Source organism: Bufo bufo, chromosome 7 (assembly GCF_905171765.1).
Source record: "Bufo bufo chromosome 7, aBufBuf1.1, whole genome shotgun sequence".
Classification (NCBI taxonomy): domain Eukaryota; kingdom Metazoa; phylum Chordata; class Amphibia; order Anura; family Bufonidae; genus Bufo; species Bufo bufo.
This window is the reverse complement of record NC_053395.1, coordinates 174,370,679-174,397,913: the sequence shown is the minus strand read 5'-3', so window position 1 is coordinate 174,397,913 and position 27,235 is coordinate 174,370,679. Positions and strand designations below refer to the sequence as shown.

General features: G+C 43.0%; 1 protein-coding gene across 2 annotated transcripts in view; it reads right to left on the bottom strand.

The window, feature by feature from the left end:
• Window positions 1–27,235, bottom strand: part of NCKAP1 (NCK associated protein 1) — a 119,209-nt gene that overhangs the window by 12,322 nt on the left and 79,652 nt on the right. Inside the window, exons 16-24 of one of the 2 annotated variants that reach the window (XM_040439388.1) lie at window positions 18,596–18,741; window positions 16,850–16,973; window positions 15,756–15,875; window positions 13,657–13,796; window positions 11,873–12,004; window positions 8,006–8,224; window positions 5,184–5,314; window positions 3,151–3,248; window positions 1,514–1,607 (exon numbers count right to left, since the gene is read on the bottom strand). In XM_040439388.1, coding sequence (XP_040295322.1) covers window positions 1,514–1,607; window positions 3,151–3,248; window positions 5,184–5,314; window positions 8,006–8,224; window positions 11,873–12,004; window positions 13,657–13,796; window positions 15,756–15,875; window positions 16,850–16,973; window positions 18,596–18,741 — 1,204 coding nt within the window. Of the gene's footprint in view, window positions 1–1,513; window positions 1,608–3,150; window positions 3,249–5,183; window positions 5,315–8,005; window positions 8,225–11,872; window positions 12,005–13,656; window positions 13,797–15,755; window positions 15,876–16,849; window positions 16,983–18,595; window positions 18,742–27,235 lie in introns of both variants that reach the window. The other variant, XM_040439387.1, reaches the window with a different exon arrangement.

The following is a 27,235-nucleotide window of genomic DNA, read 5'->3' as shown; positions in this document are numbered from 1 at the left end:
TTAATCAATATATATCTAATGAAAATGTATTCCTCATGTTCGATTGATTGGGAAACAATAAGAGCTGAAGGACGTTAAAAACTACAAAACAACAAAGTTCTATTGGTAATGTATTTAACTTGTGCACTCGGACCTGTTAGCGCTGGTGTTTGGCTGTGTATGAGCCATATCGGAATGTCATAATACAGGCTTTGAGTGCAGCACCTATTAACGGGGGTCCTCGGCTATGGGCATGTGTTCAGCCAGGGGTTGAGTGACTCTCACTGCGTCTGACTGACCCAGCGTGTGCTGCAATATTGATCTAATTGATTACCACTAGATGCACAGTACAAAATCTATGCGACATCTATTAGTCTAATGCTGGTACACACCATTAACCATGATTTCCAGAAACACACTATGGATCTATTTGCACTACTGGTTTGATTAGCCTGCAAATAGACACTGGGAGGTTCAGTTCACCTGGCCGATACAGTGTAACCAGTGTGCAGCACCAAAACTGCGCTACATCTGTGAACAAGTGTGGATTACAGATTGGGCCTAGAGAACATGAGAATTTGGGTTGTACACCGTTTACCATTTTAAATACATTACAAATAAAACTTTGTTGTTTTGTAGTTTTTAACATCCTTCCACTCTTATTGTTTGACATATTGATACCTTAGCGATCCCTATTTTTGTTAGTGTGTTAGATTGATTGGGATATTAAATAAAATTGGTGATGGCCGTATGCATAGGCTTTATAGTTCAATAGCGTTTTGTAATTAATACTGCAAACGTTTAAAGGGGTTATCCGGGTTCAGAGCTGAACCCGGACATACCCTTATTTTCACCCCGGCAGCCCCCCTGAGGCTAGCATCGGAGCATCTCATGCTCAGATGCGCTCCCTTGCCCTGCGCTAAATCGTGCAGGGCATGGGCTCTTTTGTTTATCATAACACACTGCCGGGCGGAACACACTGACGTTTTACTGTCTAGGGCAGCGCTAAATCCCGCCCATCAGTTCCGGTGACATCACCGGGCCTCCTGGCAGCCCCATGGAGAGCCTGGTACGTCACCAGATCTCCAAAAAATTCCTTTGCCCTGCGCGATTTAGCGCAGGGCAAAGGAGGGCATCGGAGCATGAACTGCTCCGATGCTTGAGTCAGGGGGGCTGCCGGGGTGAAAATGGAGGGATGTCCGGGTTCAGCTCTGAACCCGGACAACCTATTTAAAGTGAACTTCAGTAGTCAGTCCTCCGCCACGTCTGCCGGATCTCCCAGGAACTGAACTGTATGAGAGTGTTTTATGATGCGGTCAGTTGATAAATATCGGATCACAGATCTCTAGTACTGATCCCCGATCGGTCTGTTCAGGCCAGCCACAGTTGGCCCAGGAACTCCAGCAGACACATGGACCATGGGCTGATCACGTGTACGAGTCCTTATACGAATATGAAATAGTAAAGACTATAAATGGAAAAGGCCTAAAAACAAAAAAAACACAGAAAGCTGTGGAGCCTGAATACCACTTACAGGATAGTCTCTTGAAAAGTGCTTGCATTTGTTCAGGTTTGTCAAAGCTTGTCCTCATTTGTGTTAAAACTTCAACATTTTCCACCACAAGTTTCTGCAAAGTAAAAAAAAAAGTTAATACACAGAACAAAGAAAAGTCCTTTATAACACAGTTCAGAACATAGACTGTGTGAGACACTAAAAACTCTTTTAAAGAGGAGCTGTCCCCTCTCCTGACAGGTCTGTGTTAGTAACGTCATAGAAAATCTTTTATTATGACTATGGTGTGCCATCCCTTTAACCGATAGAAATTAAGAATGAATTACTAGCAGTTTGCAATGATGGTCCAGATGGGTGTTACCAGTTGGGGATGTGTCCCTGCGCAGTCTGATATTATCCAATCAGTGCTGCCAGTGGCAGACTGTGTAGGGACGCACCTCTAACTGGTAAAAACCCAGCTGGACCTTCATTGCAAACTGCTAGTAATTTATTCATAATTTCTAGCAGGAATAATAAAGGAATGGCACAGAGTCATAAGAATAGATGCTTCAGAACTGTTATTGCATGGGGTATGCAACGTATAACGAAAAAAGGAATATTAGGCTGTTCAAGAAAAATAGCAGTGCCAGAAGTTTCCTTTAAAAAACGCAAAAATGTAATGTATAAACGGACAAAAAGTTAGAGATTTTACTTTACTTTGAATGACTGAATATTTAGTGGCATAACCATCGTTTCTGAGAACTGTTTGACATATGTGTTCCATTGATTCAACCAACTTCTGACCCCTCTGAACAGGTATTCAAGTCCAGGACGTTTGGACTACATTTCACAGTTGTTCTGCATTTTTGGGTTTTGCCTCCTAAACAGCAATTTCGGTGTCACCCAACAAGGTCTCTACAGGATGGAGGTCAGGAGATTGGGCTGGTCACCCCATTACAACAGGACTTTCCAGGGAGTTCTTACTGGTAACATGGCTTCACTTTTAATAGTCTTCTGATTGTAGCAGTGCTCACTGCCAACTTCAGATCTTCTTTCATCTTCCTGGAGGTGATCATTGCCTGAGACTTTGCCATTTTGGCTATTCTTCAATCATTCAAACAGTAGTTTCCTGATTCCTTCCACATCTTTCAGGTTTTGGTTACCACTTCAAAGCATTTAAGATCATTTTAGCTGAGCAGTCTATAATTTGCTGCACTTCTCTACATATTCTTCCCTCTCCAATCAACTTTTCAATCAAAGTATGTTCTTCATTAAAACAATATCTGGAAAACCCCATTTCCCCCAGTATTTCAGAAGGAAATGCCCTATAACCAACTTGTACAACATTTGCCATCCTCCTACCTTTTTACATAAGGGCCAAAATTAAAATTGGTTATTCCACAGAATTAATAACTTCGCCAGTTTAACTCCTCACTGCTATTATTTTGAGCACACCACTCTCAATAAATAATTCAGTTACTTAGAATGAGCGCCATGTGTGTCCAAATTGTTAGGCCTATATTTTTCTATTACTCTACTACATTTACAAGTAAAGTATTTGCTGTGTAGAAATATCACTTCCACCAAAAACAGTGATTTATCAAGTTAATGATGTTGAACTTTTTTTTTAAACTATACTGTACATTTATAAGTACTTCTAAAATAGGCGCATACAATACCTTGAGTTCAGCCACTTGGGAAGAAATATGCCACATTAGGCTTTCACTGAGAAACTTCATGCCATATGGTCCCAGCAGCTCGGAGAGCGCTCTCATTTCTGTGGAAATGTAAAACCAAATGTTTATAATCAGAATATAAAACTTCAGCAACCGCAAAAGACAGAACAAGTAGTTCTGGATGACAAAGATGCTTACCGTTACAAAAAAAAAAAAGATGTATTTCTGGATATCCGGGCATGCATTCTAACATACTACACTATAAGAAATATACACTGACGAGCAAAAGGGTAACAATGTTTTGAACTTTTGACTTTCAGGCTCCACTACAGCTTCGAACGTGAGACTCCCATCATTTTATAGACAATCATCTTGGCTATCTCATACATGAATTGGACTAGCATCTATTTAGCATATGATTAGTTATGCAGATTCTTGTTACGTAACTGCATTGTTACGGTTTTGCTCCTGGTGGTGGAACACTTTTTCTTCTTGTAGACTACAAATTTCAACCTGTTCTCACAATCCCTAATAGCTCAGTGTGTTATTAGGTTGATTCTCAAGTAAAAGGTCACTGGTTCGAATCCAGGAGCAGCAATGAAGAAGATTTCCCAAGAAAAGAGTAACAGCATCATGCAGCTCAATAGCGGTATCTCAGGCAAAGAAAATAGCCAAACTGCATCATGTGAGCGCCATGACAGTTGGAAGAATACAAAATGAAGTCTGTCCATCCATTCCAAAGCCAAGAGGTGGACATCCAGGCAAAATATCGGCGTCAACAAATCGGCTCGTCACAAATCGGCACTATCAGTTCTGGTGCGACAAACAGGGCAGTGGAGGTGGCTCGTATGCTTCGTAATAGTAAGATCAAAGACGTCCGTGCAAGCACAGCACGACACGCATTACACAAGTCTGGTATGGTGTCCCAAAAAAAGGGGAAGAACCCTAGACTTCAATATCGTCATAAGCGGCGTTGGCTTGAGTTTGCAAAAAAGTAAGAAACAGTGGACAGTAGAGGATTGGAAACAGGTGATTTGGAGCGATGAGACTAAAGTCAATATAGACTGGGCTCTGATGGGTGCAAATGGGTCTGGAATGGAAAAGGGAACTAACAACATGAGCTACTTCGTACACTCAAGTGCTATGGGTATGAAAAGGACAACAGTGTTCCAGCAGGACAACGACCCAAAGCATAGGTCGAGATTGGCGTAGAAATGGTTCAATGACAATAAAGTTGTGGTGCTGGATTGACTCCCACAGTCCCCATACCTCAACCCAATCGGACAGTTGGGGGTAGAGTTGATGAAAAAGCTGTTTTCGTACCCTAGTGAGTCGACTAACATTGGGAACATGTAGAGGAGGCCTAGGAACAGTTTTCGGTCGAGACATGCTTGAATCTGATCGGAAGCAAGATGAGATAGCCAAGACGATTGTCTATAAAATGATGTTAGTCTCACGTTCAAAGCTGTAGTGGATGGTGAAATATGGAGCCTGAAAGTCAAAAGTTCAAAACATTTTGCCCATCAGTGTACGTATCCTCTAATGGCCTCTGCCGTGTTTTCTCTCCATGGTTTACCAAGATGGAAACAATAACCATTACTTTGCCCATCCAATATCCCAACGTTCAAGTAGTTTTAGCTGCTCCTGCAGCAGTAACGTATATTATACACAATTGCATGCACAACATGTGACTGCTGAGACCAGTGACTGGCTGCAGCGGTCACATGAATGATGTACAAAACTATGTCATTGCTGCAGGACTGGCCAGGGATTCAACGGATAAGTGATGGTTCGTTTAATATATGTCCTCCTCCAATTTCTTAAAGGGCTTGTCCATCTTTGAGAGGGGTTTTGCCCGCACCCAGCGACGGGAAGAAGCTAAATAGGCTGACCTTCGCATGCCAGCCAGGAGGGGGATTGCCAACCCCCCTCCCCAAAGGTGCACAACACCTTTAGAATCTTGGGCAACCCCCTAGGTGCTGGTCAAGGTGTAATTGGAGGCACAAGCTGTCAACCACTAAACGTATTTCACTCACCAGATATGTCAGAATACTCCTCAGCGTTAAAGGTTAGCTCATTCTCGGTGGGCAGGTTTACAAAGGCTTTCATTGCTGGGAAATAAGCTATGTGACCGTTGCTAACTTGCCTCAATAGTGTTTCCAAATACCTGGAAATAACATACAGCGAGACAGATTATAAGCAGAAGACAAGCGCTTTTCTTTATCATGTTATTGGTTAAAAAAAAATAATTAGGTGACATTTCAAATTCAGGAAGAAAAGATACGGTATAAAGAATGAGGGCATAGAGCTGTTCTAGCTTCATCACAGGCTCAGTATGCCTGAGTAACATCCCTTTGTGAAGTCACATCAGAGTGCCCCGAGTGACACCAGTTTGTGATGTCACAGCAGTGTACCCGAGTGAGATCCCTCGGTGATGTCACAGCAGAGTGCCTGAGAGATATTCCTTTGTGATGTCACAGCAGTGTACCTGAGGGATATCCCTTTGTGATGTCACAGCAGTGTGCCCGAGTGATATCCTTTTGTGATGTCACAGCAGAGTGCCTGAGAGATATTCCTTTGTGATGTCACAGCAGTGTGCCCGAGTGATATCCCTTTGTGATGTCACAGCAGTGTGCCCGAGTGATATCCTTTTGTGATGTCACAGCAGAGTGCCTGAGAGATATTCCTTTGTGATGTCACAGCAGTGTGCCTGAGTGACATCCCTTTGTGAAGTCACATCAGAGTGCCCGAGTGACACCAGTTTGTGATGTCACAGCAGTGTACCCGAGTGAGATCCCTCGGTGATGTCACAGCAGAGTGCCTGAGTGATATCCCTTTGTGATGTCATAGTGTACCTGAGGGATATCCCTTTGTGATGTCATAGTGTACCTGAGGGATATCCCTTTGTGATGCCACAGCAACATGCCTGAGTGAGATCCCTTTGCGATATCACAGCAGCATACCAGAGGGATATCCCTTGTCACAGCAGCGTACCTAATACCCCTTTTTGATGTCACAGCAGCATAACCTTTGTGATATCACAGCAGTGAACCGGAGTGATGTCCCTTTTCGATGTCACAGCAGCATAACCTTTCCTATTGTGAGGGAGTGACAGGCCTCATACAATATGGAGGTGTAGAGGGGGTGGATAGTCAGTCCACACCACTATTCCACCACAGGCGAGGCCTGCTGGGTGTAATCACTGGGGGGAGGGGATAAACCAGCCGTCAGTGTAGAAGCCCAGGGGGAACTTGGAGAAGGAAGTCAGCAGCGGCTCTGTGTGGTTCCAGCGAGGAGGGCTGGGGGCCACAAGGCTGTGTGAAAGCCAGGAGGCTGCTGGATCTCATGGCTGAGGGAAGCCGTAGTCCTGTGTGAACTGCACTCTATAGGTGAGGTAGAGACGACCTCTGTATTAGCTAGGGCCTGGACGGGCAGGGGTTTATTTTGTTTATGTTTTGTGCGGGTGCTAAAGAGCCAAAATAAAGCACCATTTGGACTTAAACCCCCGTTGTCAGAGGAGAAGTCAGATTGCGACGCCCTGTGAGAGAGCGATCCCTTACACTATGTAATGCATATTGCTTTTTGGCTGAAAATAAGCTTTCATCCAGCATATTGTCAGCCAAAACGATTGTCGCCTAACCCCGGCTGTTCTGCTGTGTGCCGTCACTGACCGCTGTACTAATCTGTGTATACAAGTGTGGGTGAAAAGGACCAAGCCCGCAAGGTGGAGGCACCAGCCTTGACTGCATTAAGGAGCACAAACAGTGCATCTCCGAAAGCAACATAAAACTGAGTGAGACCCACATGGTTTGTCATGTGCAACCTGTGCGAGACCCCCTTATAATATAACAGCAGTGTACCTTTAGCGAGACCCTACCTTGTGCTACCACAGCAGCATATAACTTAGGCCTCTTGCACAGGAACATTTTTTTTTCTCGTTTCCGTTCCGCTTTTTTGTGTTCCGTTTTGCGGTCCCATTCACTTTAACGGGTCCGAAAAAACAACGGAAGGTACTCAGTTTCTGTTTCCGTATTTCCATTCAAAGATAGAACATGTCCCATTATTGCCCGCAAATCACGTTCCGTGGCTCTATTCAAGTCAATGGTTCCGCAGAAAAAAAACGGAATGCATCCGTATGTCTCCTGTAACCGTTCCGTATTTGTGGAACCATCTATTGAAAATGTTATGCCCAGCCCAATTTTTTTATGTACTTACTGTTCAAACATTATTGTATGCTGCCGTTTCCGATACGCAAAAAACGGATCACAAACGGAAACCAAACGTAAAAATGTATAGCAACACAGAAGCGGAAACACTACTGAAAAAAAAAAAAAAAAGAAGAAAGAAAAACGAATCCGTTTAAAAAGGACCGCAAAATACAGAAAAAGCCATACGGTCGTGTGCAAGAGGCCTTAGTAAGATCCCTTTGTGACCCCTGATGGAAAAGCATTTGTGATCTCACAGCAGCTTGCAGATATCTGAGGGCCCTTGTAAAAGAGCAATATTTGAGCTCCTTGAGTTCCACCAGAAATGAGTTTAGACAATAGGAACCACTATTTTTTTATGGCATATAGGAATATAAAACATGGCTTCCTTGTTCCAAAATCTGCACCATGCCCCGTCCATGGTGTGTGGCACTGCATATTAGCCTCATTCGTCGCTATACCAGACACAACCCATGGACAGGGCTGGTCCTACAAACCCTGCAGAACCCTTTTAAGGTGAACCTTTTTAGAAGCGCACGGATTAGGAATGTGCTGCAGGCACAGAGCCATTTCATCCGAGATATAAAAAGGTTAAAAAGTTATCCACATCACTAAACGAGACGTGAAGAGAATCCATCATCATAAGTACTTACCAATTAGTGTACAGACTGGTGATGGTCGGCTCTCCATGGCTGTCAAGATGTTGTGTTTGCTGAAGCAGAACATTGTTGAAAACCCTTGTGATGTCAATCTGCACGTAGTTTTCTATGGACTGAAGCACCGTCATGTAGGCCCTTACACTAGTTAATAACTCGGAAGGCTTTGCAATCTCTTGTGTAGCCTGATTGTACATGGTCATGCCAACAATAGACCTGTATGGGGGGAGAGAGAGGAGAATATTAGCTAAATCTCTGCAAAATTCAAGCCTGACTGGGGGCCAACAACTTCTCCTGGAGCCTGGCATTAGACATTAAAAAAGTGGTATGGAATAGCACAGCTCAGGGCTCTTTCACACTTGCGTTCTTGTCTTCCGGCATAGAGTTCCGTCGTCGGGGCTCTATGCCGGAAGAATCCTGATCAGGATTATCCTAATGCATTCTGAATGGAGAGAAATCCGTTCAGGATGCATCCAGTTCCGGAACGGAACGTTTTTTGGCCGGAGAAAATACCGCAGCATGCTGCGCTTTTTGCTCCGGCCAAAAATCCGGAACACTTGCCGCAAGGCCGGATCCGGAATTAATGCCCATTGAAAGGCATTGATCCGGATCCGGCCTTAAGCTAAACGTCGTTTCGGCGCATTGCCGGAGCCGACATTTAGCTTTTTCAGAGTGGTTACCATGGCTGCCGGGACGCTAAAGTCCTGGCAGCCATGGTAAAGTGTAGTGGGGAGCAGTGGAGCAGTATACTTACCGTCTGTGCGGCTCCCGGGGCGCTTCAGAGTGACGTCAGGGCGCCCCAAGCGCATGGATCATGTGATCACATGGATCACGTCATCCATGCGCATGGGGCGCTCTGACGTCACCTTGGAGCGCCCGGGGAGCCGCACGGACTGTAAGTATACTGCTCCCCCGCTCCCCGCTCCTACTATGGCAACCAGGACTTTAATAGCGTCCTGGGTGCCATAGTAACACTGAACGCATTTGGAAGACCGTTCCGTCTTCAAATGCTTTCAGTACACTTGCGTTTTTCCGGATCCGGCGTGTAATTCCGGCAAGTGGAGTACACGCCGGATCCGGACAACGCAAGTGTGAAAGAGGCCTCAGTTATTCCCCGCACATGTATAATACCCAACACCAAGATAGAAAACAATCTTTATGTAGGCTAAAAGGCTATGAAATTAAATGACAATACTGGTGCGTTTGAACTCTATAGTTACATTCAATGCTGCTAACAATGCAATCATTTTTGTACTTGCTGTAAAATCCCTTTCTCCTTCAATTCACAGCACCATGGGTGTACGCCCAGCTACCACTAGGAGGCGACACTAGATATGAAAAAGGTTGGTTCCGCCCAGGTGGGCTATAGCCTCTCCACAGCACTAGGCTAATCAGTTTGTACCAATAGCAGTAGGAGAGAGAAACAAAAAGCAAAGAACCAACATGTCGTGGACCGGGGAAGGAAAGAAGAACAGCAGCCCGGAGACAGGGAGAGAAATGAAAATAAAGGGTGGGATCTGTGTCCCCCAATGAATTGAACGAGAAAGAAATTTTACGGTAAGTACAAAAATCCAATTTTTCTCTTCATGTCATTGGGGGACACAGCACCATGGGATGTCCCAAAGCAGTCCCCGAGGGTGGGCGCACAGGCAGGGTCGGACTGGGGTCCCTAGGGCCCACCAGTAAAATGTATTTTGGGGGGCCACTGTACGGATATATTCAAATATTACCTGCTCACACAGCAGCAAGATGCTGCCAGATGATTGAATATAGGGGTGCCGGCAGCACCTTAAGGTAGGTCCTGGGGAGAAGACGACACTGGCTAGCTTTCCTCTATACCTAGAAGTCATCTCAGCTCTGATCCAGTCTATAATAATAAAGTGGGGAGTTTCTTCAATAATCTATCAAGTTTTTTATATGACCGTGGGCTGGTTAAGGTGCTGTACATTAAAAATATGTATGTAATGCAGTAAGTCCACGGTGTTATGTGCCACTGGTGCAGGGGGTGGGAGACTAGGGGCCGACCTTGCTCAGGGGCCCACCAGGGGATTCACCTGTGTCTCTGTGGGCCAGTCCGAGCCTGCGCACAGGTGCAGGAGAACCATGTGACCCAACAGGACCAGGAGAGGCCATAGCATGAAATGGTAGATAGAAAAACGAAGGAAGTGAGCCGAGAGAGGCTCCAGGACCAGGAAGATTCCAAAGAAAAAAAATTGTGGGAGACCGCCAGGATCCCAAGGACAAGTGACTGGGAAAAAAGGCCATATGCAAGAAAGGAACAAAGGGAAACACCCAGCGCCACCCAAGGTGGGAAAAATAAAGAAAGAATAGCAAAGACTCACCATGGGAAGGGAGCAAGCCTTCTTCCACTGCAAGGCAGGTGGGAAAAGAGAAACACCCTATGGGAAGGAAACCCCATCCTGCCAGAGAAAGCAGCCAACCCCTGGGGGAGAAGGGAATGGAAAGACATGCTTCCCATACAAAGGAGGCGAGAATCGAGCCTCAGAAAAACTGCAACAAAATATCACTGTGAAATGTAAGACCAGAGAAATCCCTGGCCACATGAAGTCTCAGGAAAAAAGGAACCAGTCGCAGGCCCTGGTAATACAAGTGGAGACACACTCGCCTGAGAGACATTGAAGAAAAAAGCTAAAAAGTTGCAGCAAGACCTGCAGGAGAAGAGCAGGTCGTGTCTGCCTCCTACGGACACTAGACTAAAACTGATTAGCCTAGTGCCTGTGGAGAGGCTATAGACCATCTGGGCGGAGCCAACCTTTTTCATATCTAGTGTCGCCTCCTAGTGGTAGCTGGGCGTATATACATGTTGCTGTGTCCCCCCAATGACATTAACGAGAAAAAGGGATGTTATTATACTGGACAGGACTTGAAGTATGCAAATGGACAATTCCATAGACCTGCAGCACATAGATGTCATCTCAGGAGGTGTGCCCTTTCTGCCGCAGCTCTCTCCCTGTAACAGTCACGACTTGTAATGGAATATATGGCTGGTGGCAGTTGAAGGATGGAACTGAGCATGCGCATCCACCTCCGCAAGATGGACAGAGAAATAAGGAACTTAAACACCAGGTGGCTATACTAAATTGTTAATTACATGCAATTATAGAAGTATTCAGCTCGAGATACTGGTTGGAGAAATGTAGATTTTTTTTTTTGTGGGACAACCCCTTTAAGGCCCTTTTACGGAGGCAGATCAACTCTGGCACTGGAGCTAGCACTACAAATGGAACGGGAAGCACAGCTCCGTTCAAAGTGTAGTGGCCACGTCGGGTTACAGCAGCTCATCTCCCATTCACTTCAAGAGGAGTCGAGCTGGCCACAATGGAGCTATGCTTCCGGCTCCATTCAAGAGCAAGTTCCAGCAATGGAGGCTACAATGAATAGCTGGTTAAAGGGGTGTGTTGTATCAGGCCCCCACTGATAGGATACTGATGACCTCAGCCTCAGGATAGTTCATCAGTATCCGGAGTATGGAAAACCCCTTTAAATGAAATATTTGCTCAGTGTCATGAGATTCTGCATTTTGTCAGTGTAAGAATATTGGGCCATTGGGTTTAATGAAAACATATCCTTTCGCCTTCACTTTCCTGTAGCTCACATTATAAGCGATACATTCCTTTCTAAGCCACAAGCATCCTTCTGTTCCAAATATCACCGATGACAGACAACCCCTGAATTCCCCACACATCATCATTTTAAGTCAGAAAAATACTTTCATATTTAATATTTCTCTGGAAATGACACATCTGATGTATCTGCAATTGTACTTTTCAGGAAGTTAATAATATAAAAAAAAAAAAAAAAAAAAAAAAAAAATGAACTTCATACCAGGTGTCCAACACTTACTTGGTGAAGCGAATTTCCAAGTGCGAGGTGAGATATTCTCTTGGGGTGAATGTATGCTCCCATACAATCATATTAGGGGCATAATTAATAGAGAAGCAGAGTTCTGAAAGTGCAGTATGCAGTTTATCCAAACTGGAGAGGAAAATGGAAAAAAAATAATAATACAATATTCATATTATCTATAACAGTGCAACAGTATCTGTAAAGCTACATTCAAACACCTAGAAATTCTGCTAATGCGTTAAGCTATTTCTAGGCAAATATATGAAAAAGCATGTTTTTCAGTAAATGTATATAATAATTAGGGATCGACCGATTATTGGTAGTACCGATATTATTGGCCGATATTCAGGATTTTGTACATTATCGGTATGGGCATCTAACCTTGCCGATAATGCGTATAAAGTGAATTATAGTGAGCGCTTCCATTATGGAAGCGCGCACTAGTATGCATCGGGTGTCGGGAGCGGGGAAGAAGCGCAGCAAGCGCTTCCGATACTCACCCTCCCTGGTCTTCTTTGATGGGGCCCGCGCTGCACTGTCCTGACCCCGTACAGCATCAGGACGTAGAACGCGCACTATGACCTGACGCAGCACACTGTCAGGTGACAGTGCAGCGCGGGCCGGAGAAGACAGGGGAGCGAGACGCCAGACAGGGGAGCGAGACGGCGGACCCGGAGATGAAGAGGAACAGGAGAGGTGAGGATTTTTTTTTATTCATCTGAGGTCTGATAGGGGTTAATAAAGTCAGTGAGGAGGGGGGATGGTGTGGAAATTGACATTTGGCACTAGTATATTATAAATATAAATTATAAATTGACTACCAACTAAGGGCTTTATTCATTTATAATTAACATTTATAATATACTAGTGCCAAATGCAAATTTCCACCACCTCAGTGACTACCAACTAATAGAACATATATTATGAGATATAAAATATCGGTATAGATTATCGGCTATTGGCCTGAAAGTTCACAGTTTATCGGTATCGGCTCTAAAAAAAAAATCAATATCGGTCGATCCCTTATAATAACATGGTATAATACATTATAAAAGAAGTATAATGGCTAAAATTACTTTAGTGCGGTCTTTGTAGTGTTCATAAAGGTTAAATAATGTTTCTGCCACAGTCGTCATGTTTCAGATTGGTGAGGGTTCGACTCCCTGCACCCCCGCTAAACAGATTGATTAATTTTTCCATTGCTTTATACATTGCTGGTATACAGGGGTTATAACCACCCTGTAATCCAGCAATGGTGGCAGTGTTTGCATGCTAAGAAAAAGCACCAGCCTCTTTGGTGACCGGGACGGTGAGAGTGTGCATAGGCTGGCACTTATAGCGTGCAAGCATGACCATCTCTGCTGCATTGCAGAGTGGTCATAACCATGGAAAGGAGCACTGTATACTGCGATGGAAAAATTAATGAAGCCAGCAAGGAGGCAACATGGACAATCCCAATACATTAGTAAGTGCCTTGTACTTTGTCTATATGATGAATGCCATTTGCTGAAGTGAGACAACCCCTTTACAGAGTTCAAGCACTAGACTTGGGACTCCAGTCTCACTTATGTTTTCTAAAATTAGTCTGATTATTCTTTCAGACTTCCAACAGATTATTTTAGGAAAACTTATTTTAGATGTAGAAGAGTAAGCTTAAAAAGAAAATGTTTATTTGATGCAGTATGATTAATTTTTAGAAAAACTCATCACATGGGAAAAATAAAGACACAAGTCAGCCATTCCACACAACATTTAATTACAAAAATCTAAAATGCTCTTACTTTGTAACCACAAGTCTATTTTTTCTCATGCTTTCAACCCCGGGTTTCTCTCGTTCAGGTTCTCCTTTCTTTCCCGTCTGCTTTTTTGACTTTTTGTTCACCGCTTGACTGATTGTTTTGGCACAGTGTTTTGGCAGTAGCTACAGTTGAATAATGAAGAGAAAAATAATTAAATCCTTGGAATCCAAGCATCTCATAAGAATAGCATCTGCTCAGGTGGGCAGTCTATCCCAACATGCGCCTTGCTAAGCCATCAAAGAGAAGCACGTAACAAGATACAGCTATGAGACAAAATGGGCAAGTAAAAGATGGGAACACACATGAAATGACTTTTTTTGCACTGCCACACTCAGAAAATTTTCATTAAAGGCCATGTACACCTTTTTTTTTATTGCATTTTACTCATTTGGGCTAAAAAAAACAATTTTCTTCGATGAGTTTTTATTAAAAATATTCAACTGTTCTATCAAAGAGTTTAGTCTTTGTCTAGCCGTGTGAATCCTTTGTGCCGGTCATCTAATATACTTTAAATTACTAAAAGGTCAGAAACACTTATTTAAGTCACATTCTTATCAGTAGAATAAGAACTGAGCTATAATGAGTGTTTATGGAACAGAGTAAAAATACAGATCCTGCTGCTAGAGAATCTCAAGGCTGCACAGAGAAAGGGGCTCAACAATTTTAATAAAGACCAATTGAAAAATGGATTTTTAGCTCAAAATGAGCTAAATGCATCTGCTCAGGTGGGCAGTCTATCCCAACATGCGCCTTGCTAAGCCATCAAAGAGAAGCAAGGAACAAGATACACATAAAAAAGACTCCAACCGATTCTAATATAAACTCATCTAGACATAGGGGGAGATTTATCAAAATTGCTGTGAAGGAAAACTGGCTTATGGTAGCTAGGGGCAACCAAGTCATTTTTTCTTCTTCTTTGTACTGGTTTTGATAAATCTCCCCCATAAGGTAAGATGAACCCAGGTGCCTTTCTTGAGGTCTTTCGTAATAGCAGCACAAAAAAAAGGACTGGAGAGTGTTTAAAATATTGATGCATTGGTATTTCATTTGTATTGAATTAATACCGATTCTGTTTTTAGAGGGAACACTAAACAGAAAATTCACAAAAAAATTCCAACATTTCTCATTTTATATGGTCTAATATTGCAATTGAAATTGAGAACTAGTCCCTACTTTTTCCCCATACAGTCATGTCCACCCTCCTCCTCATCACTGTCCTCCATCTGACTGTAAGATAACTAGCTGCAGCAGGAGCCTCCCACCTCTGCTCTGTCTAGTAGCACAAAGAGATTCACTTAAAAGGGAACCAAGCTCCAGAACGCTAGGACGGCCTTTAGACAGTGGACGAGGCTGTCTGGTTTAATCTCTGTCCACTCTGATTTCAGACACCAGTGGATACTGAGAACAGCTGATCAGAGGGGGTTGTTGGGTGTCGGAGCCTCACTCATTTGATATGGATGACAACCTAATAATAGGTCGTCAATATCTAGAGCCCAGACATTTCCATAAAGGGGTTGTGCGGTGCTAGTATACTGATGACCTATCCTCAGGATAGACCATCAATATCAGATCGGCTGGGGTCTGATTCCTTGCACATTGATCCTGTGGGTGCAGTGTCTTCTTCACCATTTCACTGCACGCCGTCTAACTTGTAGCGATGGTGCAGTGTAATTACAACTGCTCAACTTGTTCCTTTGAACGGGACCAGCAGTTGTAGTTACTTGGCAGCGCAACTAGAAGTCAGTTGGCGTATAGAAGTCAGATGGCGTAAAGTGAGACCGTGAAGAGGACTCGCCAACCGTAAGAGTGCTGTGGCGTCTTCAAATAGCTGATCGTGGGGATGTTGGGAGTTGGACCCTCACCAAACTGATATTGATGACCTATTCTGAGGACAGGTCATCAATATACTAACACTACAAACTCTTTCCTTCCATCACCAAAGGAAGACACAGCTGTCTATACATTTTTTCAGCGGGTACCACTGCAGGAGAAATGTAGCATTACGCTCCAACCACTCAAGTGCATGGCAGACCAGATCTTCCAGTGGCCTGCTACATTGGTTCATACACTGGTTCATTCACCTGATCACTTAGGGTGCACTGTTCTGTGCAGATGTCCGTGATGAGATTCCGAGCTTGCTTCGCCATTTCATCCAAGAACATATTACACAGAGACAGACTGCGATCGCCGATGTGATGTCTCTGAAATGTTAAAAGAACAGTTGCAATTGTAAAGGGGCTATCCAGGCAGAAGAGAATCTAGGAGAATGATTGGAGCAGTGAATTTGGAGATCCATGTGAGGTACACAGGGCTGGTTCTAGATTTGTGCCATTCCTTTATTATTTCTACTAGAAATTATGAATGATTTGCTAGCAGTCTGCAGTAAGGATACCGAGGGGAGGTAACCAGTTGGGGGTGTGTACCTGCACAGTCTGGCTCTATCCAATCAGTGCTGCCATTTTCAGACTGTGCAGGTACTCCCCCCCCCCCCCAACTGGTAACACCACTCTGTACCCTTACTGCAGACTGCTAGCAATACATTCATAAATTCTAGTAGGAATAATAAAAGAATGGCACAACATTGAGCCATAAGAATAGATGCTCCAGAATTGTTATTACATGGGGAATATACGAATCTATTAAAACAGGCAGGTCAGGAGCGGTGACAGGTCCTCTTTAAATATTTCATGCCTCAAATAAGAAGGATGACTTTGTGCTTCTCCAAGAAAAACGTAGCTGGAATCTGTGCAGCCCCCACCCGAAAACCATGCAGGGAGCAGATAATGTAATGTCTAGAATCACTAAAACCTACCTAAAATTCAATCCTCAAATCCTAATCTTACAGATTTACGCTCAGCTGACCAGCCGTGTGCACAGACATAGTAATGTACAGACAGACAAGCAGGCACGCCGGTTTCTCCTTTATAGTACAAAATATAATAATTTCACATGTTCATTTACCCATATTTGTATATCTACCATTTCATAACACCGGAGAAAGTAATAATTTAGGCAAATCATTAGTTTAATTCTGCTAATTTGATTAATTTGTCAAATATTTCTCTACAGGAATAAATTGACTGACAATGATCTGATATGGTTTTATCAATGGTTATATTATAGAATGCTTAACATATGTCAATGTAAAAAATTTAAGTTAAAGACAGATTTATACCTCTTCGGGACACAGCTCATGGGTGCAGCTCATAAAATGAGTGCAGATGAGGGGGAACGAGATTGAGTATCTTGACTGTGATGGCAGCTCCAAACACTGCTGAAACATCTTCTCAAATGCTCGACTGTAAAAGCTAAATATTATAGAAAAAAATTATAAAAAAAAAACACATTTTTCAGATCCTCCATCTCAGGGGTCAGCCACCTTCGGCACTCTAGCTGTTGTGAAACTACAATTCCCAGCATGCTCCATTCATTTTTTTATTTGAAAGTTCTGAGAAAAACAAAGGAAGTATGCATGCTGGGAGTTGTAGTTTTACAACAGCTGAAGTGCTGGAGGCTGCCTACCTCTGTTCCAAGAGAATGCAGGCACCCCAACCACTGCAGCAGCTGGACCAAACACATTAGCCCCAAAGTGATGAAAACAGATGATTTCAACCCAAATGATCATTTATGGGGTTGTTGTTACACCTAGAGGCTCTGCTCTCTCTGCAAGTACTGTGCCTTCTGCCCTTTGATTGGCAGGGCCAGACTTCTCCAAAAAAAAGTCAAAATGCAGAGGACGCAGCAGTTGTAGAGAGAGCAGAGCCTCTAGGTGTAATAGCAACGCCCCCGTTGCTCCAAGAGGCTCTTTTGCATATATTAAAACATCATTTTTCTCAGCAATGCGGGCACATATGAACATGGGACCAACACATATGCCTTCAGCTGCCAACAGGTCAGCCAGCTTCGTAGGTACCAGTCTGCGGACAGATGACCTTTAACAACGAACAATCTTTTGAGTCTGGTGATGACAACCTGTAGTCCATTAATGATCTTTCCATAAAAGAATGTTCCCAGGAAGAACATTCGTCATTCAGCTGGTGTCACTGAACAAGTATTGCCCGTGTGAACTAATGCAAAAGATGAAATAGCAGAACACAGAGCAATATCATCTGGACCGAGTATGGCTCAAGCACTTAAGTGGCCATTCACCTTTGGTTGCTGTGCTACCAATTGGTACCACTCTAGTGTAGTCAAGGGGTGAAAAGTGAGCTGCTGCATCTTCCTCCAGGTGCAGAACCAATCATGTAGGAGAAATGGAGGGTTTCAACCGCACTGCTGGTATAGAAGGTCTTCAAGCAGATATCATGTATTAGGCCCTCAAAGTTCTTTTGAAAGATACCTGTTTGAAGACCTTCTCTACCAGCAGCACCGTAGAAGTCCTTAGTTTCTTTTCTGATATGATCAGTTGGAACTAATGTAATGGCCCACATGGACTAAAATGTGTATGGTTGCTTTTGATGCAACGTTCACCAGATAATCAACTGTTCATGACTACCTTCAGGATATATCCACCATCATATGAGGGCTTGTATGGACCAAATACAGGTTTGGATCTGGGACTCTGCTGGGAATTGTGAGCGATGCAAAAGAGATACATGGCTTGAAGAATTACATCTAATGACATGAACTGGCAGAGCTAAAAATATTAAATTTCCACCACGTTTGAACATTTTGAGCCAATATGACTACTTGCAATCACCATGGTGTATAATACAAGTAATCGGATCCATGTATGCAGGACACACATTGGGGGCGTATGAATAAACACTAACATCTATCCATCATTCACTCTAGTGTACAGATTGGCTTACAAGAAAAAAAACAAAAAAAAACGGATCTGACGTTAAGCAAGAAAGTCTCAAATCAGAAAATTAAACTTATGGAAATGTAAGAATGCATTCAAATCCAGAAAGGTCCGTACCAAAATATGGAGAGATCGGAGGTTTCCACCAGCATTTCAACTAAGGAATCCACCATTTTTGTATGAAATATTATAGTGTTCATCATCTTTCCAAGCTCCCTGTGGTCAGCGAGGCTCAGCGATGCTTTAGAAACACTGGTGTAGGCCTTGAGGGGTGAAACATGGATATAATAAGATATATACATAAGACCAGCATTACAAGACCAGGGCACAGAAATGGTACACCAAGGAACTCGCCTCCTAAACCATATATGTCAGAAATAGAGAAAAGCAGCCAATCCAATGGAAATGAAGAGCAACATTATGAAAACCATGTAACATTTTCTTCTAACTTCACACATTTGCTACTCTGTGCTGGTCTATCACTTAAAATCACAATAAAATACATTTAAAGAGGACCTTTCACCGATTATTACACTATGAACTAACTATACAGACCTGTAGAGCGGCGCCCTGTGATCTCACTGCACTTACTATTATCCCCGGGCGCCGCTCCGTTCTCCTGCTATGCCCTCCGGTATCTCCGTTCACTAAGTTATGGTAGGCGGAGTCTGCCCTTGTTCTTCTGTAGCGCTGGCCAATCGCATTGCAGAGCTCACAGCCTGGGAGAAAATAACCTCCTAGGCTCTGAGCTCTGCGCTGCGATTGGCCAGCGCTAGAGCAGAACAAGGGCAGACTCCGCCTACCATAACTTAGTGACTGGAATCTCCGCCTACTATAACTTAGTGAGCGGAGATACCGGAGGGCATAGCAGGAGAACGGAGCGGCACCCAGGGATAATAGTAAGTGCAGTGAGATCCCCGGGCGCCGCTCTCCATGTCTGTATAGTTAGTTCACAATGTCAGGATCGGTGAAAGGTCCTCTTTAAGTTTGTGGGTGTAATGTGAAAAAATATGGAAAAAGTTCAAGGGGGTATGAATACTTATTCAAGGCACAGCATACCAGTCACAATGTGATAACATCTAAAGCTATCAATCCCTGTAATGTTAAAACATACAAAGATAGACATCTCACCTAGCCACTGGTGAGGGTCTACATGGGGGTTCCACCCCCCCCCCCCCCCCCATTCAAAAGGAAGGGATGGATGGTCATGAATGCACACCGCTGCTCCCTTCAAAGAGATGGCTGATGGGGAAGCTCTGTATTCTGCTATATTTGTAAATTCCATAGAGATTGAATAAAGCAGCAATGCACATGCTCGACCACCACTCCGGGGAAGACAGGATCTCCCTTCTAGCGATCAGACGGTGTCCCAGTGGTCAGATCCTCACTAATCAGACACTTATGACCTATCCTGTGGACCTTCGAACAAGCCCTTAAACTGATAATATCTGTTAGTCTGCCAACCAGTCCCTGCAGCACACCCAAGTTGAAAGACGAGTGGCAAAGAAAAGACCAACTTCCTCCACTTCGTGAACGAATGTTTGTATTCTGAAAAATCCTGAAACGCGTCTGGCCAGTCGTTTATGGTAAGCAGCGTAGATCTGGTAATGTACAGAAGGAAGGCTTCTTACACTACTGACAGCAGTCCTGATATATCGGGGGAAAGGTTGGATTCGTATTGAGCTGTTCTACTAAATATGCCAACCACATAGAGAGCAGCAATAGTGTCAAGCATAAAATATGATATGTTGCCGTTGTGAAAGAAGAGGGCAACCTGTCTAAATCCTCAACCAGACAATGACCATTAACCTACGCTCTTTAGGCATCATGCACACGACCGTGTTTTTGGTCTGCGCACGGACCCATTCATTTCTAGGTGGCCATAATCTTGACTTTGATAGGCAGGCCCAAGGCAGTGAAAACATCATCGCTCCTGGCCCTGTCAATCAAAGTGCAAAGGATGCGGCAGTTGCAGAGAGAGCAGAGCTTCTATGTGTAACGGCAACACCCCTGTTGCTCCTAGAGGCTCATTTGCAAATATTAAAACATCATTTTTCTCAGCAATGTGGGCACATATGAACATCAGCTGCCAAGTGCACATGTAACAGGTCAGCCAGTGTCATAGGTACAAATCTGCTGACAGATGTGCTTTACCACTTCAGGACACAGCCTTATTTCACCTTAAAGACCCGGCCATTTTTTGCAAATCTGACCAGTGTCACTTTAAGTGCTGATAACTTTAAAACGCTTTGACTTATCCAGGCCATTCTGAGATTTTTTTCCCGTCACATATTGTACTTCATGACACTGGTAAAATGAAGTAAAAAAAATTAATTCTTATTTTAAAAAAAAATAAAAAATACCAAATTTACCAAAAATTTGTAAAAAATTGCAAATTTCCAAGTTTCAATTTCTCTACTTCTATAATACATAGTAATACCTCCAAAAATAGTTATTACTTTACATTCCCCATATGTCTACTTCATGTTTGGATCATTTTGGGAAAGATATTTTATTTTTTGGGGATGTTACAAGGCTTAGAAGTTTAGAAGCAAATCTTGAAATTTTTCAGAAATGTTCAAAAACCCAATTTTTAGGGACCAGTTCAGGTCTGAAGTCACTTTGCGAGGCTTACATAATAGAAACCACACAAAAATGACCCCATTCTAGAAACTACACCCCTCAAGGTATTTTACAAACTTTGTTAACCCTTTAGGTGTTCCACAAGAATTAATGGAATATAGAGATACAATTTCAAAATTTCACTTTTTTGGCAGATTTTCCATTTTAATTTTTTTCCAGTTACAAAGCAAGGGTTAACAGCCAAACCAAACTTAATATTTATGGCCCTGATTCTGTAGTTTACAGAAACACCCCATATGTGGTCGTAAACTGCTGTACGGCAGGGCGCAGAAGGAAAGGAAAGCCATACGAAGCCCCCCTGATGTACCCCTAGAGTAGAAACTCCAAAAAAGTAACCCCATTTTAGAAACTACGGGATAGGGTGGCAGTATTGTTGGTACTAGTTTAGGGTACATATGATTTTTGGTTGCTCTATATTACACTTTTTGTGAGGCAAAGTAACAAGAAATAGCTGTTTTGGCACAGTTTTTATTTTTTGTTATTTACAACATTCATCTGACAGGTTAGATCATGTGATATTTTTATAGATCAGGTTGTCATGGATGCAGCGATACCTAATATGTATACTTTTTTATTTATTTATGTAAGTTTTACACAATATTATCATTTTCGAAACAAAAAAAAATAATATATCATGTTTTAGTGTCTCCATATTCTGAGAGCCATAGTTTCTTCAGTTTTTGGGCGATTATCTTAGGAAGGGTCTCAGGACGGTTTGATTGGCACTATTTTGGGGTGCATATGACTTTTTGATCGCTTGCTATTACACTTTTTGTGATTTAAAGGTGACAAAAAATAGTTCATTTAGCAGTTTTTATTTTTTATGGTGTTCATCTGAGGGGTTAGGTCATGTGATATTTTTATAGAGCCGGTTGATACGGACGCGGCGATACCTAATATGTATACTTTTTTTATTTATGTAAGTTTTACACAATAACAGCTTTTTTAAAACAAAAAAAAAAGATGTTTTAGTGTCTCCATATTCTGAGCCATAGTTTTTTAATTTTTTGGGCGATTGTCTCAGGTAGGGACTCATTTTTTGCGGGATGAGGTGACGGTTAGATTAGTACTATTTTGGTGGGCAAACGCCTTTTTGATCGCTTGCTGTTGTACCTTTTGTGATGTAAGGTGACAAAAAAATTGTTTATTTAGCACAGTTTTTATTTTTTACGGTGTTCATCTGAGGGGTTAGGTCATGTGATATGTTAATCGAGCCGGTCGCCGGTCGATACGGACACGGCGATACCTAATATGTATACTTTCCCCCCCCCCCCCTATTTTTTACCAATTTGTTTTTAACTTTATTTTGGGGAAAATTACGTTTTTGTTTATTTTTATTTGAAACGTAATTTTTTGGGGGGAAAAACTTTATTTTTCACATTTTTTGTCCCACTTTGGGACTTGAACTTTTGGGGGTCTAATCCTTTACAATGCATTCCAATACTTCTGTATTGGAATGCATTGGCTGTATGAGTAATACTGTGTGTATTACTCATACAGCTTCCGGCCTGTGAGATCCAGGGGGCTGGATCTCACAGGTTCGTCACCGGAAGGCAACGCGATGCCTTCCTTAGGCATCGCGCTGCCTTCCATGCCATCGGGTCCCCCCCCTACAGCCCCATGGGGACCCGATGTCACCGCCGATCGCCGCCGCAAACTGCAGGTCTAAATTGACGGCCGCACGGATCCTCCTTGCCTGCACCATGTCACCCCAGATCTCTGTAGTGTGCTCATGGCAGCGTCCTCACTCCTACTTTGCTGTTTCTTTCAGTGAGGTTGTGGACATGGAGTGGCCAGTACTTACCTTTCCTGTAGGGGCTTTGCTCCACACCTCCTCCGTCTTCTTCTCCGCGCGCTGCACTGACGTCACAAAGCGTCGAGTCATAGTGCACACATACATGCACTATGTCCTGACAATGTGTCCGGGCTGAAAGTGCATCGCGGTACGGGCCGGCGGGTGACCACGGAACAGTAATAGCAAGCGCTTCACTCCCGCTCCGTGGTCACTTGACAAACGAAACCTCGATGGAAACAATTCGCATCGAGGATTTTTTGGTGTCGAATTACTCAAGTCAATCGAGTAATCGTTTCAGCCCTACTTGCTACTATCACTCCTCTTCTGTTTTCATGACCCTTCAGGACCATGCCACTGCCACCCCACACCCATAAGGTCTACTGCCACTATGGGTCTCTCCAGATTTCAGTTCACCAGTCTTCAGTGAAAAGTACAAAATCTACTAAGCAGCCTTGGGATTTGAGCTCTGGAGGATTAAAGTGCCATTGTTGAAAGGATAAAGCTCAGATTTGGTGATATTTTTTTCTTCTTCCTAAAACAGCTTAAAAGAGAAGTTTGGCAGCCACTTCTGATGAAAATTCCTCGGCTCCAAGTTCCTCTGTATTTCGATTCGAGCAGCTATGAATCTGTTAAAACGCTCTCTCTGGATTTCCATGACTCAGAAGTGGGATGTTAAGGTTTGTCAGCACATCTTTTGAAGCATGGTTTCACCATTATCTCAAAACAAAGACAAAATTCCCAGATAGCTTGACTTTAAAGGTTTTTTTTTTTCCTCCTTGAAAGGCGACCAAGAAAAGGGCAGCCTGTTTTTGTCCAAGCCATTCTGCATTTTGATGCACAATCTCCTGGCTTCCAGGCCAAAAATAATACAAGCGGAAGGCATTCTGCAATCATCAAAGTGTTCTCAGGTCAGACGAGACAAAGTGCCATTCAGCTACTGTTGCACAGATGTTTGGGCGCCTCTTACATTCAGTCCCCAGCCGACACATCTTTGGCCCCAATTCTGACAATCACTTTAATGTCTTACTTGTAAAACAATGTCTGACATTTGAAAAAAAAAATGTGACTCTTTGTTCAGACGTTAAATTGTGTAAAACCAAGGCCAATAATTCACTTTTATTTGCTATAACTTGAATAAGGGAAGAGCATCATTGCATCACTTTGTGGAAACTAGGCTTTTGCAAGGCTAGTGTTTTTTTTTTTGGAAGGGTTATGTGAACTAATGTGAATTAATAGGACAATGATCAAGGGTGAAGGGGTGGTTTTGCCTGCACTGTTTTCTCTGAGCAATTTTTTCCAGTACTAACAGAGAAATACATGAAAGCAGGAGCTTAAATGACAGAGATAGCAAAAACATTAGGCGCGGCCAAAACAACTGTTTGGAACATTATTAAAAAGAAGTAAGGAAGAGCTCAGCAACACCAAAAGACCCGGAAGATCACGGAAAACAACTGTGGTGGATGACCGAAGAATTCTTTCCCTGGTGAAGAAAACACCCTTCACAACAGTTGGCCAGATCAAGAACACTCTCCAGGAGGTAGGTGTATGTGTGTCAAAGTCAACAATCAAGAGAAGACTTCACCAGAGTGAATATAGAGGGTTCCCCACAAGATGTAAACAATTGGTGAGCCTCAAAAACAGGAAGGCCGGATTAGAGTTTTCCAAACAACATCTAAAAAAGCCTTCACAGTTTTGCAACAACATCCTATGGACAGATGAGACCAAGACCAACTTGTACCAGAGTGATGGGAAGTGAAGAGTATGGAGAAGGAAAGGAACTGCTCAAGATCCTAAGCATACCACCTCATCAGTGAAGCATGGTGGTGGTAGTGTCATGGCGTGGGCATGTATGGCTGCCAATGGAACTGGTTCTCTTGTATTTATTGATGATGTGACTGCTGACAAAAGCAACAGGATAAATTCTGAAGTGTTTCGGGCAATATTATCTGCTCATATTCAGTCAAATGCTTCAGAACTCATTGGACGGCGCTTCACAGTGCAGATGGACAATGACCCAAAGCATACTGCAAAAGCAACCAAAGAGTTTTTTAAGGGAAAGAAGTGGAATGTTATGCAATGGCCAAGTCAATCACCTGACCTGAATCCGATTGAGCATGCATTTCACTTGCTGAAGACAAAACTGAAGGGAAAATGCCCCAAGAACAAGCAGGAACTGAAGACAGTTGCAGTAGAGACCTGGCAGAGCATCACCAGGGATGAAACCCAGCGTCTGGTGATGTGTATGCATTCCAGACTTCAGGCTGTAATTGACTGCAAAGGATTTGCAACCAAGTATTAAAAAGTGAAAGTTTGATTTATGATTATTCTGTCCCATTACTTTTGGTCCCTTAACAAGTGGGAGGCACATATGCAAACTGTTGTAATTCCTACACCGTTCACCTGATTTGGATGTAAATACCCTCAAATTAAAGCTGACAGTCTGCAGTTAAAGCACATCTTGTTTGTTTCATTTCAAATCTATTGTGGTGGTGTATAGAGCCAAAAATGTTAGAATTGTGTTGATGTCCCAATATTTATGGACCTGACTATCTATATATCCGTCTCTCCGTATCATTAACATTGCTGTGGTAGAAATCAGTTCAGTGGTCAAGTTAAAGTATGAATAAAAAAATATTATAAAATGGTATACAATTCTGGAGGTGGCCTACATTGGTTTAATAACGCCGGTCTTAATAAATGTGCCCCTACACGTGCAGGGTCTTCTCTCCTGAATGTAGATGTCCAACAGCATAGGTAGGTTTAGAGTAGGAACTGCCTGACTGAGACCACCTTCGTGCTGGTAGGCGGGCACAGATGTGTTTTGATCAAAACATATTGGCTGAGAGTCTTGGATTTTATCATATCAGAGTGAGGGCTTAGTCCATATAGAATGCTTGCATTTATTGTATATTTTCCATGATTTTTCTTTTATATTTGTGGTGCCAAACCAGAAATCTAGGCCAGCAAGGAAACTGCTGTAAATTTCCAATATAACCTACGCCGTGATCATGAGGTAGCTGATAATAAAGGTGTCGGGGTAGCTATGGCTCTAAATCCTCAAAACGCCACAAAATTCTGTACAAACATGGCGTGTGCGTTTTTTTGGTTTGTTTTTTTTTTACACCGATTTTCTGGTGTCCAGGAGTTGATAAACGTCCCCCTGTGTGAAGGTAAATTTAGATCACTTTCAAAGAAATGTAAGATGCATCGCTCCAAAGGACGAAACGTAGCTGTGGACATTTAGACATTAAAGGCCATGATTGCACTACCATGCATCAATACTAGGGATCGACCGATTATCGGGAGTACTGAAATTATCGGCCGATATTCAGGATTTTGTACATTATCGGCAGCTAAACTTGCTGATATACCGATAATGCGTATAAAGAGAATATTAGTGAGTGCTTCCATTATGGAAACGCGCACTAGTATGCATCGGGTGCCGGGAAGAAGTGCAGCAAGCGCTTCCGATACTCCCCCTCCCTGGTCTTTTTGATGAGGCCCACGCGCTGCACTGACCTGACCCCGTACAGCGTCAGGATGTAGTGCGCACACTATGACCTGACGCTACACGCTGTCAGGTGACAGTGCAGCACGGGCCAGAGAAGACAGGGGAGCGAGACGCCAGACCCGGAGATGAAGAGTAGCCGCGGCGCAGGAGAGGTGAGGAGTTTTTTATTTTATTCATCTGAAGTCTGATAGGGGTTAATAAAGTCAGTGAGAAGGGGGGATGGTGTGGAAATTGGCATTTGGCACTAGTATATTATAAATGTAAATTATAAATTGACTACCAACTAAGGGCTTTATTGATTTATAATTTACATTTATAATATACTAGTGCCAAATGCAAATTTCCACCACCTCAGTGACTACCAACTAACATAAAATATCGGTATAAATTATCGGCTATCGGCCTAAAAGTTCACAGATAATCGGTATCGGCTCTAAAAAATCCCTATTACAATGACTAAAAACTTGTTACCATCGTTGCTATGCCAAGTCGAATGTGGCAGACCTAGAGAGCGCCTGTAAGTGTACTCAATATCATTTTTAATGCCATCTCTCAATTTATTTTAATTCAACAAAATGCAATTTAGAAATCAAAAAAAGCTCACAAAAATAATGGAAACTGCCATCTGCAAAGCAACATTTAAAGACGGATTAACGTGCAGAAAACCCTAAAAACCTCCGCGTCCCATTTCAGATTCCAGTTTATGGGGAAGTGGTTTCCTCTGGGCCGTGCTCTGCCACAAATCATTTAGCACTGGCTGAGAAGGGCGATTGATGGCGGCCCCGCAGAACAGTTCCCTGCTGTTACG